Source organism: Aotus nancymaae, unplaced genomic scaffold (assembly GCF_030222135.1).
Source record: "Aotus nancymaae isolate 86718 unplaced genomic scaffold, 86718_ANA_hifiasm-v0.15.2.pri h1tg000057l, whole genome shotgun sequence".
NCBI lineage: Eukaryota > Metazoa > Chordata > Mammalia > Primates > Aotidae > Aotus > Aotus nancymaae.
In genome coordinates, this window is record NW_026988471.1 from 62,687,424 (window position 1) to 62,706,887 (window position 19,464).

General features: G+C 37.8%; 1 protein-coding gene across 3 annotated transcripts in view; it reads left to right on the plus strand.

Annotated features, from left to right (window-relative positions):
- Positions 1-19,464, plus strand: part of UGP2 (UDP-glucose pyrophosphorylase 2) — a 54,804-nt gene that overhangs the window by 31,630 nt on the left and 3,710 nt on the right. For all 3 annotated transcript variants that reach the window (XM_012477128.2, XM_064364182.1, XM_012477127.2), the window contains 5 exons: positions 13,656-13,841; positions 15,591-15,724; positions 17,205-17,502; positions 18,001-18,198; positions 19,067-19,309. In XM_012477128.2, coding sequence (XP_012332551.1) covers positions 13,656-13,841; positions 15,591-15,724; positions 17,205-17,502; positions 18,001-18,198; positions 19,067-19,309 — 1,059 coding nt within the window. The remainder of the gene's footprint in view (positions 1-13,655; positions 13,842-15,590; positions 15,725-17,204; positions 17,503-18,000; positions 18,199-19,066; positions 19,310-19,464) is intronic.

A 19,464-nucleotide genomic window follows, 5' to 3' on the forward strand; every position in this document is an offset into this window, starting at 1 on the left:
AGGATGGTTGACAACCATCATAGGATCAGTTCTTTGATCATCTGTCATTAAGCATGGCAAAACCTTGGAAATGAAATGTCTTTTCTTAATTTTTTGATGGTGGAAAATAAGCCAATGAATTCAGTTAATCACTTAAAGGAAATATGTTAGTTGACTGTAGTGTGAGGGTTGGGGGTTTGTACAAGTGTATCAGTGTATGTTACTTCTGGGGATTCTCTTATAGTTGGATAGTTTGGTTCTGGTTTTCTGCTATTATAAAAACCATGTAATACATGTTAAAACTTTGCATTTCTGAATTTTCTAAGAATAAATGTTCAGAAATGGTGTTTTCTTCAGAGGGAGAACTTTTTAAAGTTTTCGTTACGTATTTCTAGTTGCTTTCCAAAAAGAGTATATCAGACTGGGTGCAGTGGCTCATATTTATGATCCCAGCACTTTGGGAGGCCAAGGTGGGTGAATCACCTGAGGTCAGGAGTTCAAGCCTAGCCAACGTGACAAAACTCCGTCTCTACCAAAAATACAAAAATTAGCTGGACGTTGTGGCACGCTCCTGTAATCCCAGCTACTCAGGAGGCTGAGGCAGGAGAATTGCTTGAATCCGGGAGGCAGAGGTTGCAATGAGCTGAGATTGTACCATTGCACTCCAGCCTGGGTGACAAGAGTGAAACCCCGACTCAAAAAAAAAAAAAAAAGATTATATCAGTTTGCACTCCAATTCCTATTTGTTGGTCCAACAGCTATTTTTTGAGCACCAACTGTATGTATATTAGTAGAGAACCATAATGATAAAACCCTCCACTCATCTAGTTTCTAGTTTACAATCTAGTAAAGAAATGGACAATAAAAAATATGTAATGCAGTTTCAAGTAGTGATAAGTGAAATGAAGAAAAAGAAAGATAAATGAACAGAGAATGAAGGGGTACAGGTAATATTTTCGATAGGCTGGGTAGAAAAGGCCTCTCTAAGATGATATTTGAATAGAGACCTACAGTCTGTTTTATTGACAGTCTCATTGTATTTATTAAAGCATTTAATATTATCACTTTAAAACATATTTGCTAGTTGAGATAAAAATATTTTTTAATTTCTAAATTTTTCTTTAGATAGATTTTTATTTATTAGTAGGTTGATCTTTTTTCCATTGGCCATTGTATTAACTGCTGTTTGAAATATTTAATAGGGCACTAATCTTTTATTTGTAGTAATTGGCTATTGGATTTTGAATTGCTATGATGCTTTAATATAACAAAAAGGCGCACTATTCAAGTCTGACTTCCTAGAAAGGACAGTGCAGAATTTAGACTGAAAATAAGTGACTTTCATGATTCTGGCTCCCAGTAATATATAGTTTTTGCTTAGAATTTTACTAAGGCTGACTTTAGTAACTGAAGTAGCAGATGATATTGAAGGATATTGAGCATGAATGATTGGGTTAGCGTAGTTGTTCTGAGGACAGTGCTGGTGCCAAGATTTCTAACTAGCTCTTTGAAAAGACCTGTTTACTTACATGTAAAAATGTTACAAATTTTTGCCTTTGGACTGTGAGGACTAGGAATAGGTCAACTGATTCCATCCACCACTGGAAAAATTGCCTTCGTGTTTTCCTTTCCATAGGTTAGTAACATTTACTTTAGAATAATTAAAATTAATTTTTAAAAACCTGAAAGATATGGGAGTTAATAGCTGGGAAAATAAAAATATGTACTTAATTTGATAGTTTGCTTTGCTTATAATTTGTAAGTGGTAGAAGACAAAAAACTTTCTTAGGAAATTTACTTTTCCAGGCTTGTAATATGTGATTATTCATTCTATTTGTTTATTACCGAGGGATTGCTTTATAATTCCTGTACTAATTTTATGACCTATAAAGTTATTTCTTATGCGAAACAAAGTTTTCTATTTAGATTTTCTTTCATCAAACTTCTATGTAACATCTGTTGATCCAATATTTTGTTTTTTTGAATTAAAGTAATGGATGGTTGTAATCTGGTTTCTAATCAGTGATCAAACCACTTTTGTTTCAAACTAAGGATTTAAAAGTAGGACAAGAAATAATTTTCAGAGAACAGATTTCATTAATAGCTGTTTGTTTCATTCATTTATTCACTTATTCACAAATGTTTGAGTGCTGCCAACACTGGGGAGCTAACCCCTTAGTTAAAGGTGATGAATATGGTGGGGAGTATCAGGTGGCATTTACTGCCCTTGTGGAGTTTACAGTCATATAACAGAGCCAGAGCACTTAACAGGCAATTTGGAGACTGTAAGAATTGCTGTGATAGAAGGTGGTAGTGCCTGAATCCAGGAGCTGCACCAGATTCACTACTAGGGCTGAGGGTCACAGATGGCTTCTAAAGAAAGTGATAATTTTGCCATGTGGTCCTCGAACTCCTTGATGGGCCATACGTGTGTGACTGCACACACACATTTACAAAAAAGACTTTTTTAAAAAAATAAATTTTAAATTGTGAAATACGTATAACATAAAATTTGCTATCTTCATATTTTTAAAATTTATTTTTCAGTATTGTTAAGTATATTTGTATTATTTTGCAACCAATCTTCAGAAATTTTTCATCTTGTTAAACTGAGACTCTGTAGCAAGCACCATTCTGCTTTCTGTCTCTGAATTCGATTACTTTAGATGACTCACAAGTGGACAAAAGCCTTTTTAAATCTCAAGTTTTCTTTCTGTTCTTTTGAAAATTGCCTGATTTCTGTTACCCATTACATATTATTGGTTTTGCTTTCCTGGACAAATTTGAGAAAATACAAAAGCCTAGGATGTTTACATAGCAGTGTTCTTGCCAGTGGAAGCATGAAGCCAACATATAGCCTTAGATCCTCTTTTCTCTGGCCTTCCTGAGGAATCTTAGGCAGTATGGTGCTGTTTTAGGAGAAGCAGCATGGTTTGAAAAGAGAGAAATATTATTAAAACTTGGGTTTTTCTCAAAAGACTTTCTTAAACCAGAGGTTGGCAAACTTTTTTTGTAAGGGGCAGATAGTAAATATTTTAGGCTTTATAGGCCATACCATCTGGTGATGATTATTCAGTTCACCCATGGTAGCTTGAAAATAGCCATAGACTATATGTAAACTAGTGAGTATGGCTATGTTCCAAGAAAACTTTATGCAAACAAGTGGTAGCTCTCACAGACCGTGGTTTATTGACTTCTGTCCTAATATCCTCAGGCTACACATGACTGGAGAGAAACTTTGGCTGAAGCCCATGTCTGGGAGATCATTCAGCAGTTCGTGACTTAAAACCTAGAAATTCAGAACTATATTTCATCAAATTTGGGCCATTGATTATAAGGTACACCTTTTATGTACCACTAATAAAGAAGAGAAGCCAACCAATTAATTGTAAGAACCTATTGGTTGTATGTGCATCCTGCTTTCAGAAATGTTAAAATGTTGAGTAGGGGTGAGGGGGTGTGTCTGAATCATAGTAGTAATAATACCAGCCAACAATTGAGTACTTACTATGGGGCCAGGCACTTTGCTGAGCACTTTTATATGCATTATCTCATTTATCTTCATAACAAATTAATGAAGTAAATGAAAAAGGCTTAGAGCAGTTAAATAATTTGCCGTAATAAGTGATAGAGTCTAAGAATAAAACCCAGGTAGCCTGGTATTAATGCTGTGTTTTTCTCAGTTACTATACTGTACTGCCTCATTCAGTTTCAAAGGAAGCTTTTTGTCAAATGATATCATTCATTCTGGAATTGATGTAGTTTATTGAATCGGGTCATGGAGGAAACAGCAACTACATAATTTCCCTTTAGCATGTCCTTGTAATTGCAGACATTTCTAAGTGCAGCCAGCTATTACATGCTGGTGCACTCAAAAAAAAAGAATTATTTATGAACCTCTTCTGAAAATGTTTTTTAAGTGATAACATGTCTAAGCCAAACAAAACTTAATGCTGGTTGAGGTGTTGGTGCTCTGTACACCAGTAGAGTGTCTGTGATGCCAACCAGCACTTCTGGTCCTGCTGCAGAGGAGGAGAGTGAGCTCCACATATTACTATAATTCACCCTCTTCTGCATCTGTGAGCCCTACATCAAGGATGGTGCAATCCTGCATGAATGATACAGACTTCTGCAAAGATGACCTTATTGTCTTTAAAAGATTCAGGACACACATGAACCATTCAGCTATCAGAGTCTTAGAGAATTCTGGTGTTTATAGCACAGGCCGCATATACTGACAGAACAAAAGTTGTGGGAGCTTGCTTTTGAGCGCCTTAGGGTTTTCAGCACTTGTGACCATCAAAAAGGAAAGTCAAAATAGAATGGCAATTAAAGGTGGCATGCAAGTAATCATCTCAGACCACAACACAGCATCAACTTCTTATTCAAGCCAAACAGAAGCCTTCTCATTGAAACTTAGTTTGGAGGAGCTAAAGTTTAATTTTTACTCTATTTGCACATTAATTTTCACTGGGAAATAAATGACTTCTCTTACTAAGATTAATTTTATATTCTGTGAATGAAATTTCCAATGTATAGTGAAGTAAATTGTAAGCAAACATTTTGTTTTTTGGGGGGTAGTGAACTTGTCTGAAAGAGGGTCCATTAATTTTTTATCTTCACAAGTACCTGATGGCTCATAAAGCTTGTGAATCACTGGTCTTAGCTGAGATGTGGAGGAGAAAGAGACAGTAGTTGGTGAAGAGAAGTTGTGTGAGGGGAAAAAGTGCAAGGCCTTACAAAGCAAGAGATGTGGTATGTTAGAATACCCAATGCTCTATGTTCCTGGAGCAGCATGTTAGGGAGAGTAAGAGAAGAATGAGTGGAAAGTAAAAAAGGTCAAATCATTAAGGATTTTGCAAATTCTATCTTCCAGTTAGGATTAGATACAGCTACATAGAATAGAGAAACCCAAAATAACACAGTAGATCTGGAGAGAGGCAATCCAGAGTTAGTAAGGCAATTGGGTGGTCATCAGAAACTTGGGCTTCTCTGTCTTGCTACTCTGCCATTCTTAGAGTATCTCCTCTTGGTCTAGATGACCACCAGAATGAACACTAGTCATCATGCCTCTAGTCCAAACAGCAGGAAGAAGGAAGATGGCACAGTCCCTGCCCTTTCACAGAGACTTCCTGGAAATCTTTTAATTCACTTCTAGTTAATTATATTGACCAGAACTTTGGCCCAAATAGCTGTAAATGAGACTGGAAATGTAGTCTTTTATTCTGGATGGCAGTGTGCCCAGCTGAAAGTCAGGGTTCTAAAGTAAAAGGGGAAAAAATGTTTGGGTAGGCAGCTAATAATCTCTGCCATGCCATGCCAGTGTTTTATTTTGTGAATGATGCAATAAGGAGGGAAACATGCTCAAATTTATTTTTTAAAAGATCGCCAACTGAGAGTTGGAGGGTGGGTTGGAAAGAGGTAAGGGACCATAGAGACCACTGTAGTAACAGGTCATGAGACTGACAGACTTGGTTATTGATCACATATGAGCAGGCTTCTGTCTTAGCAGACAGAAGTATGTCATAGTGCCATGGAGAAAGGAGTAATTGAAGCTGATTGCATAGAAAAGGAGGTCTACTTAGATTGAGATTTTCAAGGGGCAGGCAGAAAGAGGAAGAAAATAGAGTATGGTGTTTCATAAGTCAAGGGGAATAGAGCACTTCAAAGTTTAGGGAGTAGTCTGTTGTGTCAGATGTATCTGAGAGCACAGGTAAGACATACTGTGTTATTGATAGGATTTAGCATTTTAGCAAAGTGGGAGGTATTTGGGTCATGGGGACAGATTCCTCATGAATGGTTTGGTGCTGTCCTTGTGGTAATGAATGGGTTCTTGCTCCATTAGTTATAGCGAGATCTGATTGTTTAAAAGAAAAGAAAAGCCTGGCACCTTCCTCCCTTTTCTCTTGCTTCCCATGTGATCTCTACTTACCAGCTCCCTTCTGACTTCTGCTATGAGTGGAAGATTCTGGAGGCGCTCACTAGAAGCAGATGCTGACACCACGCTTCTTTCTTGTACAGCTTGCAGAACCGTGCACCAAATAAACCTCTTTTCTTTATAAACTGCCCAACCTCAGGGATTCCTTTATAGCAGCACAACTGGACAAAGACATTACTCTAGGTATGACTTTTCTGTTATTAAGTAAATTTGTAGGATCTTTCAAATGATCTAGATTTTGGTTATTACCTTTAGAAATGTGAAATAGACAATACATGAAAGTGACTAGCACAGAAATTGACACACAAACCCTGTGCAGTAAGGGTTTAGTGAATTAGCCAGTGTTCTTGGAACACTTTCTGTACATATGGAGTGGCATTCCTAATGTTTACACAGCTTATTTTCCTACAGGCAAACTTGCTTTTGTTGAAAAAAAGTCTTTCAGATTGCAATAATCATACCCTTGTAAAGCATAACAGGGCAGGTACTGTTAGCTTGCTTTGGGTGTTTGGCAGTGTCTCCAGGAATAGCACAAATATGCTACCAAGAACTGGGTTATCCTGTTACTAATGGGAACAGTGTGTCTATGACTGTGTGATGAATTTGGCTTTTTTTCTAACTGGAAACTAAGTTGTGAACAAACTTGGCAAGATACTGATCATGGTAGCTACTTTTAAAAAGATCTTTTTAAACATGTCTTTCTACTTTCTGCAGCAAAAGGGCTGAATGTTGTTTAGAGCATGTTCTTTAGTAGATTGCCAATTACTTTCACTTATTCCCCAGAGGATATTAGCTATTTGACCCATTCTTTTCCACCAGTGAGAAGAGAACATGAGTGGCCTGGCCTCCTCTGGATCTTTTGCCAGGAGCCTCATGGGGTTTACCCCACCTCACCTGAGGAGTTTTTCCTCCTGTCTGTTTAGTTGCAGTAGAAGTCTTAGAACACTGAATTTTATTCATGTTTGGGGAAAGAGAGAAACAAGGTGATTAGGATTGAAAGCACAAAGATCGCACTAGTGACTGACTAAAGTGATTCAGTCAGAGTAACGTCGAGGCTGTATCTAGCAATGTGTGAAACTCTGTGTTGTCTCTGAACACTAGCCATCTTTGCTTGAGTAAATGTCTTTGTGCTTTCTTCTCGGGGAGCTAAGTAGGGAAAGTGGAAGGCAGGCCTGAAACTGTTTCTCTGACTAGGTGTGTCCAGTATGACTTCAGCTGCAGCTGTTGCTAAGCAGCTTTCTAACACATATCCCGTTGGCTTGTTGAACTAAACCAAGCTCTGTGGGACTGCTTGTTTACGTGCCTGGTAGAGGGTGTGGACAGTGTCACCGAGAGAGCACCTCTGCTGATATAGGGTGATTTATGTAACGGAAAGCTGTGTTTCCCACCAAATGTAACATGTAATAAGCTTTAGAAAAAAAGTGTCCTGGCTTCCGGGAATCAAATGACTAATACCTTTGTACACACCTGTGTGTCTGCTGAGGGGTGGTGGTGGTAGGGGCTGGGTTTGTCAGGAAAAATCAGTGAAAGACCTCCCCTGGAGGCTTCCAACAGTAACGTTATCTTGACCACTTTAAACATTTCTCCCGTCTTCATACCTTGTTACTTCTTCCTTTCCTTTCCACAGTTATTCTGAGAGTCCTCTGTGGTTAACAAAATTCCTCAGCAGGACCTACATTTAATTACCTGCTTTTAAGGGTTAGATATAGCAAGACAAGAAGGTATTACTGAAAGCATCACATAAAGAACCATGGTTCCTTGACATCTGTGGGGCGACTCTCTGCCCCCACAACTAGCATGCAAGGTTGTAAATATGAGATCACAGAGAAATCTGGCACTTACTTGAGTGGTAAGTCAGTCTTTGTATTGTGAGTTGCCAGGGTTTGTTCCCAAAGTCTTTATTAACTTGGTTTTTGAATTCTTAATGTTGTCCATGGATCAGCTCATTTTATTTTACACCAAATATTTGAAGAGTATTCAGAATTACATTTTAAATTCAAACTGAGTTTCTTAAGATGCCAACCTTGGGGAGATTTGAGTTAAAACTAGAAGCATATTTAGTATACATTTTGGCTGAAGGCCAAATGGCCTAGCGTTAAAATCAATATGAGGCTGAGAATCTATATCACCATCATAGAATAAGTTTTTGGGATAACAAAAAAAATTGCAGTTGTTACAGTTCTATTTAGAAATTTAGTAACCAGGCTTTAAAATATTGATACTACAGTTCAGGAACAGTAACTCCTCAGCATGGTTATCTGGTAGATTGCTTTTGTGGCCATCATAATGCACATCTATAATGGTAAATGCACTTACTTTGGTCAACCGAGGTTGTTGAAGAAGCAAGATATTTTCCAACTATTTTTGCTAGTATTGGATGTGCTGATTATGATGTAGCTGCCATGCTGTCAAGTTTTCCTTCCTTTCTCATAGTAACTGACTGAAGTCAACCTCTGTCCTCTCAGTATGCTGAGCTTGTAAATTTCATTAATCTATGGCAATGATACCATTTCTTTAAAGTTTACCTCACGAACTGAAGTTTTGTATGTGTTGACAGATAATTTTGAATACCTTCTCATTTATATTACCTTATTTTGTGTGTTTTTTAAAAAATATTTCAGCATACCCTTGATCCTTCACACAATCGCTTGAAATAGATTTTGGATCTGGAAATTTGCTGATGGAGTAATGGCTGTCATGACAAGTGTGTCTCTGAATATCAGTTTTCACTGCATAAACATAAATTTTTATATCTTCTCTAGAGCAGAATGAGTGGAAGATCTTCACAGCTTTATCTTGTAAGAAGTCTTTGCATGCTTAGGACACATGAGTTGGTTACTTCTTAGCAGGTTCTGGCAATTGAACTGTTGTTAGTAAGTCCTGCTATGTTGGTTTTGTTGGTTTTAATTTTGGGACTATCTTTTTGTACAAGCAGCCTATATAAAATGTAATAATTGCCATTCCATCTTGTGTGAACATCTTGTATAAGCAAATGTTCTCTGATGGCTTGTCTTTGAAGCAGAATGATGAGAGTGGCCCACCATCTCTCAGCTTATAGCCAGTAGGTGAAAAGTGTGAGTGAAACACTGAATGTTGGTGATTCCTAAATCATTCTCTCATGCTGTTTGTCATTGATAATTGCCATAACACTTTTATCTTTACTATTTTTCATTCTGTAAATATTTCTTCAATCAGATATCATGTTTTTAGCATTGTTCAGTTGATCGTTGTGTTTTCACACTTAAGAAAGGCTTTGACTATGTCTCCATGACTAAATACAGGAAAGAAAAGCAGCACATTTAATTTGAGTAACTAAAATTTATAATAAAGCTTTCCAGTAACATGTTTCTATAAGGAACTTTGTACCTAGGACTCAGAACTTGGGGGCATATATTAAGGATCCTTTGTTTTTTTCTACTTAAAAAGGTTGGCAGTCTATATAAGTCATTTTTATGTGCTTTTCATATATTTGTGTAGCCTCTCAGGCTCAAGCAATCCTCTCACCTTGACCTCCCAAGTACCTGGGACTACAGGCCTGCACCACCACGCTTGGGTAATTTTAACATTTTTTATAGAGACAAAGTCTCAGTATATTGCCCAAGCTGTTCTCAAACTCTTGGGCTTAAGCAATCCTCTTGCTTCAGACTCCCAAAGTGCTGGAATTACAGATGTGAGCCTCTGTGCCCAGCCAAAACTTTCTGTTATTTATGGTGTGTGGATCAAAGCTGATTTAGCATGAATACATGTGATTTGGAATTTCTTTTTTTCCTGGTGAAATTTTAAGGCAGCAAGTTGACATTCGGTTTTTAATTCATTTTCACAGGTGGTAAACAAAAGTTCCTATAGGGCCAGGTACACTGACTTAACCTGTAATCCCAGCACTTGGGGAGGCCAAGGCGGGCAGATCACGAGGTCAGGAATTTAAGACCAGCCTGACCAATATGGTGAAACCCTGTCTCTACTAAAAATAAAAAAAAAAATTAACCGGATGTGGTAGCATGTGCCTGTAGTCCCAGCTACTCGGGAGGCTGAGGCAAGAGAATTGCTTGAACCTGGGAGGCGGAAGGTACAATAAGCCGAGATCACGCCACAGCACTCAGCCTGGGCAACAGAGCGAGACTCTGTCTCAAAAAAAGAAAAAAACTTCCTGTTAGCACTTTTTCTTGAAGACTCATGTCCTAAATCAAATTAAATAGCTAAAAATTAAACATGATTTATAAAGCTCACTTTGTTTAATGCTATGAATGTTAGTATACCAAACATTTCTGTAAAGACTAGAATTAAGATGTAATCTAATTTAGACTTCTCTGCCTGGCATTATTATTTAAATTTGTATAAATATTTGTTCCCTCAAAAAGGGAATATTTTCCTAAAGATCTCTATCTAATGTACTGAGTTTTATGTTTATTGTCATTCTGTTTTCCAACTTATTGAACTATTTGAAAATATTGTTATATGTAAAATTAACAGCTTTCAGAATCATTGTAGCATTTTTACTTCTATAATAAGCATTTATACTTTGATAAAATATTGATGTTATATGAAAATTTTCACTCCAAATTACATCTAGATAATGTTTACCTCTATTTGAAATAGAATGTTCAAATATCAACAACAAACCCAATGATATGTCTTGTTCGAATTCCTGATATTGTAATGACAAGATGGATCATACTTTATAGTATGATTTAATTTATTTAAAAGTTTTGGACAAAATGGAGTAAAATATTGTTAAACACATAGGTGGTAAACTATAGAATAAAAGTCCAGATGATGGTTACCCTTAAAGGTAGAAGAGGAGTATGATTAGGGACAGATACATGGCAGTGTTCCTTTTTAAAAAATGTTATTCTTTCAACTGTATACGTATATTTTATAAACTTTTATGTATCTGATGTCACAATTAAAAAATCTAAGTAAAATTGGAAGACAGGCCTGTCCTACCATGTGTAGGAAAATTGCTTCTATGTACTCTTTTTTTTTTTAAGTATAGTGAAAACATAAATAGGTAAGACTATCTCTGAATTAACAATTTACCTAAAATGAATGCATAAACTAGGAATTTTTGGTGATTTTCAGCTGATTTTCATATCCTTGTGAGACCTCTGTAAATATTAGGTTCTTGCTAGCAAGTGAAAAATAACTGCTAAATGGAGATTCTCTTGGCTTTTATAAAAGAATAGAAAATAATTGGTTTGGTCCTGTTTCCTGACTCTTTTGAGTAAACATAATGTGCCCAAGAAATTCTTCTAAACTAATAGACTACTTACAGCCATTGTATCACAGTGACTTTTCCTTTTCCTTTTCCTTTTCTTGTTTCTTTTCCTTTTCCTTTCCTCCTCTCTCCTCCCCTCCTCCCCTCCTCTCCTCTCCCCTCCCTTCTTCTCCCCTCCCCTTCTCCTCCTCTCTTCCCCTTCTCCCCCCTCCCCTCCTCTTCTCTTTTTTTTACAGGGTCTCATTCTGTGGAGTACAGTGGCATGATTACAACTTACTTTAGCCTTGACCACCTGGGCTCAGGTGATCTCCCACCTCAGTCTCTTGGGTAGCTGGGACTACAAGCATGTGCCACCATACCTGGCTAATTTTTTGTATTTTTTGTAGGGACAGGGTTTCACCATGTTTCCCAGACTGGTCTTGGACCCCTAGGCTCAAGCGATCCACCTGCCTTGGCCTCCCAGATTACTGGGATTAGAGGTGCTACCACATCCAGCCTATTTCTTTTACTGACCGGTTGCTTTCAGTTGCTGGGCTAGAAAAGATTATAAGCTACTCTGTTATATCAGGGTGACAAAGGTTCTATTCTGTCATCTCTTATTTTTCTAACAGTGTGGCACTTAAATTGGAACTTTTTCTCTCCTAAGCAATATTACCAGTTTTTTTGAAATGCTGAACAAATGATGGTCATGGCAATAGAGTCAAATCAAAACCTCCTTCAAGGATTGTCAACTCTGCAGAGTGCTTTATGTGTGTGTGTGTGTGTTGGGGGGCCAAATTGTTATCAGCCCTGCATTGTCCTCACCTGGACCATGTGCTGCACGGGGAGTGATCAGTGTGGTCTGCATTCTTTACAGCCTCTCTCCTTTTGTCATTTCACATCCCACTATTGAGGTAGCACCCCTTGGAGTGGCCACAGGCCTGTCCCCTCCTCTTAGCTTTTCTGTAACCAGCACTTACTTTGGTTCATGAATATAAATGGCTTTAGAAGGCTACTTAGCAGCACTTACCAGGAAGATTGACAATCTGACCACATGAGGAAATAATTGAGAATTAGTGATGATTGGAGCAATAACAAATAGAGAGCCTTGGAGAAGAGTGCTTCATGTTCCTCTGTATTTACACCAAATGAGAAAGTATATTTATCTGCACTTGGCAGTTAACATAGTATATTGCAGGGTAGAAGAAATAAGAGCCACAGACTAGTTTTTATGTGAAAAGCTGTTAATAAGAATTTTGTCATCAGGAGGCTACATATGACATATGTATATATGTTTGTCTGACCAAGCATAAAAAAATTTTTGCCTCCATAGGCTTAGATCACTGGAGTGTGAGCCTGTCAAGTTCTTTCCCAGTCATACCTACCCATCTCTCGCTTCCTCTCTCTCTCTCTCTCTCACACACACACACACAGTCTCTCTCTCTCTCTCACATACACACACACACATTTCTACAATAGCAGAGCAAGTAACAGCTAACCTCCACAAAGCACTTATGGGGTAATTTTGTTTTTTTCAGTCCATTATGTTTTAGCTCTCCTATACCATGATGTAACTGAAGAGTCAATTTGAGGACATATTCCACTAAAGCAAAATAACAGCAAACATGTCATGTAAATGGATAGAAAATACATTGTGAACTTTGTGAATGGTTTCCTTCTTACTATAAGTTGTTTAGACTTGCTTGTTGCGCCTCTGCTTTGAAGAAAATAATTTGGGCCCCCGCTGTAAGTTGTGTCAATGTTTTTTTCCTATAAGGGAGAAATTATAGATTAAGGCCCTCTGCTCACAGAAATAGATGAGGATGCTAGGGAGGAGATTGAGTTGGGATTTTCTTCAGCCCTACTTCTTGCCCTTTCCCTCCCTTCCAGGGCATTTTTAGAACAGTGACAACACTTACTTTTCCAGTATTGGCTTTTATATGGTGATATCTGAAAGTTAAAGTCTTGAGGAAGGAATTCTGTCTTTGTGCCTACCTAGAAGTTTGGCAAAAAGTCTATGCTACCTTCCTCTAAAGAGCAAACTTATGATTGAATAGAGGAGAATGGCAAGGAACAATGTGTTTTGGTATTTGCCTCCTGTGGTAGAAGGAATAATGTGTAATTTTATATATAGTTGTCCAGAATTGAAGTAGAGCCATAGTGTACCAGAAGTATTTAGACTTGAGTTTTATGTATCTCATTTGCTATGTTGATGCAAATTAGGAATTCTGAGTGTTTGTTTGAAGATGGATCCAAGAGATCTGGATGTTCTTACCAGCCAGCCAGTATATGGGGGCTACAACTTTTTCCCCCTTCTTGTATTCCATTATAAATGATCCACTGAACTACTGTTTCCAAGGGAAGTTGCCTGTTAAGTATTTGATTTTGAACCAGAAATGTCTATGACATTAAAGAAAAGTTGATTAAAACTTTCCACAGAGAAACCAAAACTTTATGGAAGCATGGAAACAACCCCAGGATTGATATGCTTTAACTTCCCATAAAGCTCTTTGAATTACTCCTATGATGTTATTTTTCTTTCAGATTCAACCCTATGAAAAGATAAAGGCCAGGGGCTTGCCTGATAATATATCTTCTGTGCTGAACAAACTAGTGGTGGTCAAACTCAATGGTGGTTTGGGAACCAGTATGGGCTGCAAAGGCCCTAAAAGTCTTATTGGTGTGAGGAATGAGAATACCTTTCTGGATCTGACTGTTCAGCAAATTGAAGTGAGTAACATTTAGCCTTTCTCATGAGATACTAAAATAGTTTTTAGTTTTTAAGTTATAAATGTTATATTATAAAAGGTAGCAGATGGAATTTCATCTAACCAAAGAGCTTGCTATCTTTATTAGTCTCTTTATTGGTGGAAAAAAGGTTGATGTTCCTCCAACCCAAATGCCCATCAGGGATAGACTAGATAAAGAAAATGTGGCACATACACACTGTGGAATACTATGCAGCCATAAAAAGGATGAGTTCATGTCCTTTGCAGGGACATGGATGAAGTTGGAAACCATTATTTTCAGCAAACTAACACAGGAACAGAAAACCAAACACCATATGTTCTTACTCATAAGTGGGAGTTGAACAATGAGAACACATGGATGCAGGGAGGAGAACATCACACACTGGGGGCCTGTCAGGCGGTCAGGGGCTAGGGAAGGGATAGCATTAGGAGAAATACCTAATGTAGACGATGGGTTGATGGGTGCAGCAAACTACCATGGCACGTGTTTACCTATGTAACAAACCTGCACAATCTGCACATGTATCTCAGAACTTAAAGTATAATTAAAAAAAAAAAAGTTTAGTGTTCCTAAGGGCAAATCCTTAAGGTTATGTAAAGGCTTTTTAGCATTTGTGGTTGTTTAAATGTTGAAATCTTTGGGTCTGTTGAGATTCTCTTTTGATCTCCCTGCCCCTCTATCCACTTTCTTTCTAGTGGCAGCCTTCATCAAGGCTGGGATGATCTCGCTTTATTAACCCCTTTTGGGAAGGTGGAGAGGATACTGTGTATTTGGCTGCATGCCATGGATGCTAAGAACTGTTTTTGGCTTCTTTGCTATGACAAAGTCATTAATCATACAGCACAGGCTCTTCTGGGGCAGTGACCTTATCTTTTCCATCTCCTTATCCCTATTGCCTAGAATGGTGCTGGCAACTACAATCCTAATTCTAGTTGTAGTAGTGGTTAACATTTATTTATTCAGCACTTATTGACCACCAAGTATTATTCTGAACTCTTTGTATGGATTTACTCATTTGTTCCTCTCAACAACTGTGTGAGGTAAGTACCGTTATCCCATTTTACCAATGAGGAAACCAAAGCACAAGGAGGTTGGTTGATTACTTGCCCAAGGTTCCAAAGCTGGTTAGTAAGTGCAGAACTAAAATTTTATCATAGGCAGTCTGACTTCTAAGACCCTGTTTTCTTCACACTTTCTGTTGCCTCTTAGCTCTTCTGAGATTGAAAAGATCTCAGTTGGGGTGTGATTCAGAATTTTTGACCAATAATCTTGAGAGTAGGGAGCCATGTCTTTGTCACATTTGTACTTTCATCCCTACAGAGTTGTTAACGTAGAGTAAATGCTTAATCAGCACTTGCCTACCCAGTAAGGCCACAGAGCACTGTGGCTATACACAAGCTCCAGACTTAAACTGCCTGGGGTGGGGAGGTGGGGGTCCTGCCTCTGCCATTGCCAGACCCACCACCTATCTGGGTTTTAGTTTAGTCATCCATGAAATGCAGATAGTAGTTTCTGTCTCAGAGGGTGGTGATTTAATGAGCAAGTACATGGTGAATTGCTTAGCAAAATGTCTGACTCATGCTGAGCAGTTTTATGTCAAATCTGTATATTTGGCTACATACAGATGATGTTTTAGACATTTGTGATTTAACTATTAAGAATTAATTTTGCATTTTTGAGCAAAAGAAAAGTAAGTCTGGGTAATCTAATTGTCATCTTCCTCCCTAGCATTTGAATAAAACCTACAATACAGATGTTCCTCTTGTTTTAATGAACTCTTTTAACACGGATGAAGATACCAAAAAAATACTACAGAAGTACAATCACTGTCGTGTGAAAATCTACACTTTTAATCAAAGCAGGTACAATGAGTAAAAATTTGATTCTGGGTGTCCTCCTGGGAAAGGACTGATCTTGTTTATAACAGAACAGTCTCAAGATGTGCAGGCACTAAATATTGATGGTCACAAGTGGTTGATGCCCTTAAAAGCTAAGCATTTGTTGATAATGTGATTGTTATAATCATTCTTGTTTTCTAACTTCCAGTTCTTAAAACGTAATCTGCTTGAGAGTCTGTTCCATGTCCAGAATATTTGGGGATAGCTTAAGCCTTTGCTTTCTGAGGGCATATTTGGTCTCCAAGTGGGTCTGTGAAAATCTTTTTACATTCCTATATTATTGATAACCTTCTTTCCTATGGAAAGGAATTTCTTCAACATCCTAATGGGCTTGGGGTAATTTAATAAATTCTAGAGAAAATCTTTGAGGAATAGTGAGTAAAAAGGAAATTCAGATGATGAATTGTGACTAAAGGCCAGGAAATTGGAGAAATAAGGCTTCCATTTAAGGGATGGACATCAGTCCACATGAACTTGTACAGAAGGGACATTTCTAGGCTGGGTGTGATGGCACATGCCTGTAATTCCAACACTTTGGAAGGCCTAGAGAGGACTGCTTGAGCCCAGGAGTTTGGAATCAGCCTGGGCAACATAATGAGACCTTGTCTCTACAAAAAAAAATTTTTTAAATTAGTTGAGCATTGGTGGTATGCACTTGTAGCCCCAGCTACTTGGGATGCTGAGGTGGGAGGATCACTTGAACCCAAGAGGTCGAAACTATAGTGAGACATGTTTGTGCTACTGCACTCCAGCCTAGGCAACAGAGCAAGACCCTATCTCAAAAATAAAATAAAATAATAATAAAAAAGGGACATTTCTAAAGTTGTACCATTAGTTTGGTTGTTTTTAAGATCTATTTCCCATGATTACCTTTTTTTTTTCTTTACACCACAGATGTTTTGCCTTTATTTTCTGGTCTTCAGTCTGTTGCAGTGCTAGCTCCTGTTTTCCTCTTGCTCCATCACCAGCTTTACCTGTGTTTTCACTAGTGGTGGGAAGCAGACATCTTAGAATGCTAACCTGGTGCTTATTTTCTGGGAAGAAAAGAGATCCACCCCTGAATATATCCATTTGTAAGAATGGGCAGTTTTTCTCAGATAGGTTTTCAGGGAAAAGAACAATCCCACAACCAAGTAAGTTTGAGAAAATTTACTTGATATATCCTTCCTCTTGGAGACCCATAAAACATTAATATCTTTAAAATATGATGGGTCCTCTCATCTGTATGACCACAGAGACTTGTTTTTGCAGCAGCTATCACCATCTAGAAAACAGATTTCGGACAACACAGATACTGAGAGATTTTCTTAGATGGATTCACTTATAATTAACTTATTGATAGACTCTGAAGTGAAATTTTATTTAACTTTAATGCATTATTTTATTTAAAGGTCTGAAATGCTCTACAGGGTCAATATTGAAAACAAACTTTTTTTTTTTTAAGGTACCCGAGGATTAATAAGGAATCTTTACTTCCTGTAGCAAAGGACGTGTCTTACTCAGGGGAAAATACAGAAGCTTGGTACCCTCCAGGTCATGGTGATATTTACGCCAGTTTCTACAACTCTGGTTTGCTTGATACCTTTATAGGAGAAGGCAAAGAGTATATTTTTGTGTCTAACATAGATAATCTGGGTGCCACAGTGGATCTGTATATTCTTAATCATCTAATGAACCCACCCAATGGAAAACGCTGTGAATTTGTCATGGAAGTCACAAATAAAACACGTGCAGATGTAAAGGTAAATACTGAGAGGAAGCAGTTTAGGGCTTCATGTTTTCACATTTCATAAGTTACAAAGTTAAAACCTTTTTTATTTGAAAGTTTCTATTTTAAACAACACATTTAACCACTTGGTGTCATAAGAAAGGGTGAGACGATATTATGGGGAATACTTTCAGTTCTGTTTGACATAATAGTATATATCATAAATCCAGAACAAATACTATCAAAATCATCTTTATTTTTTTGGATAAGCTTCATCAGTAATTTTAACTAAAATAATTTCATATGTATTTATGGCAAAAATCTGAAATGTGAAACTTTTCAATAAAGTTGTCCAAACCTTTAATATTCTTCTAGTTGGGCATTTCAATGTTATTTCATTGTCCCTTTTATGAAAATTTACTCTTTCTACATAATGTATTTATATATTTTTTATGTTATCACTATCTTTGTACTTACAAAAAAATGCACTTGGGACAGATGTGGAGGCACTCACTATTTTCTGCCTTTCTAGGGCGGGACACTCACTCAATATGAAGGCAAACTGAGACTGGTGGAAATTGCTCAAGTGCCAAAAGCACATGTTGATGAGTTCAAGTCTGTATCAAAGTTCAAAATATTTAACACAAACAACCTATGGATTTCTCTTGCAGCAGTTAAAAGACTGCAGGAACAGAATGCCATTGACATGGAAATCATTGTGAATGCAAAAGTAAGCCAAGATTGTTGCCCATTAAGCTTCCTGGTTCCTAAGGTCATAGTAGGCTACACATAGACCCCACTGCCCACTCCCTCTGCCCCATCTATTCCATTGGTCACTCCCTTTTGCCTTTTCAGACTCTCAAGTTCCTAGCCCTGTCTTCCAGAATCTGCTGTCACCCCTCTAGTGTGCCAAGTTATGGTGCCCCTTATTTGACCTTGCATTGTGGTAGTGGCAAAAACACTGGCCTTCAAAATAGAGAACCTACTTTTTGGTTGTTGCTCTGACACTCATAGGTCATTTGGCCATCAGTACTTTGCATGAGTTTTCTGAACCTATGGTTGTTTCTCATAAAATGGAAGTGATATTACTGAACAGAAGAGTTTTAAGACTATAAGATTTTGACATATGATAGATGTTTGATAAATGTCAGTTCTCAGAATTCTTTTTCTGGCCAGGTGCGGTGGCTCATACCTGTAATCCCAGCACTTTGGGAGGCCAAGGCCAGCAGATCACTTGAGGCCAGGAGTTTAAGACCAGCCTGGCCAACATAGTGAAACCCCATCTCTACTAAAAATACAAAAAATTAGCTGGGCATGATGGTACATGCCTGTAATCCCAGCTACTTGAGAAGCTGAGGCATAAGAATTGCTTGAACCCAGGAGGCAGAGGCTGCAGTGAGCCGAGATCGTGCCACTGCACTCCAGCCTGGGTGATAGAGCAAGACTCCATCTCAAAAAAAAAAAAAAAAAGAAAAAAGAAAAAATGTTTCCCATCAATGGATCTCTGAAATCACTTCCCAAATATTAACCTACAAGGAACTAATTTGTAGGTGCTTAAAACCTCTGTTCTCTACTCCCCCTCCCCTAATTTCTTACAGACTTTGGATGGAGGCCTGAATGTCATTCAGTTAGAAACTGCAGTAGGGGCTGCCATCAAAAGTTTTGAGAATTCGCTAGGTATTAATGTGCCAAGGAGCCGTTTTCTTCCTGTCAAAACCACATCAGATCTCTTGCTGGTGATGTCAAACCTCTATAGCCTTAATGCAGGATCTCTGACAATGAGTGAAAAGCGGGAATTTCCTACAGTGCCCTTGGTTAAATTAGGCAGTTCTTTTACAAAGGTATGTAACTATAAAGATATGTAAGTTCATATTTCTTAAATGTGTAATTATAAAGATATGATATACATGTGAATTGGAGACTAATTACCATCTCTACTGCTGAACTGTTGTATTCCTCTGTCTTTGATACCTTTTAAAGGGAATTTACCATAGAA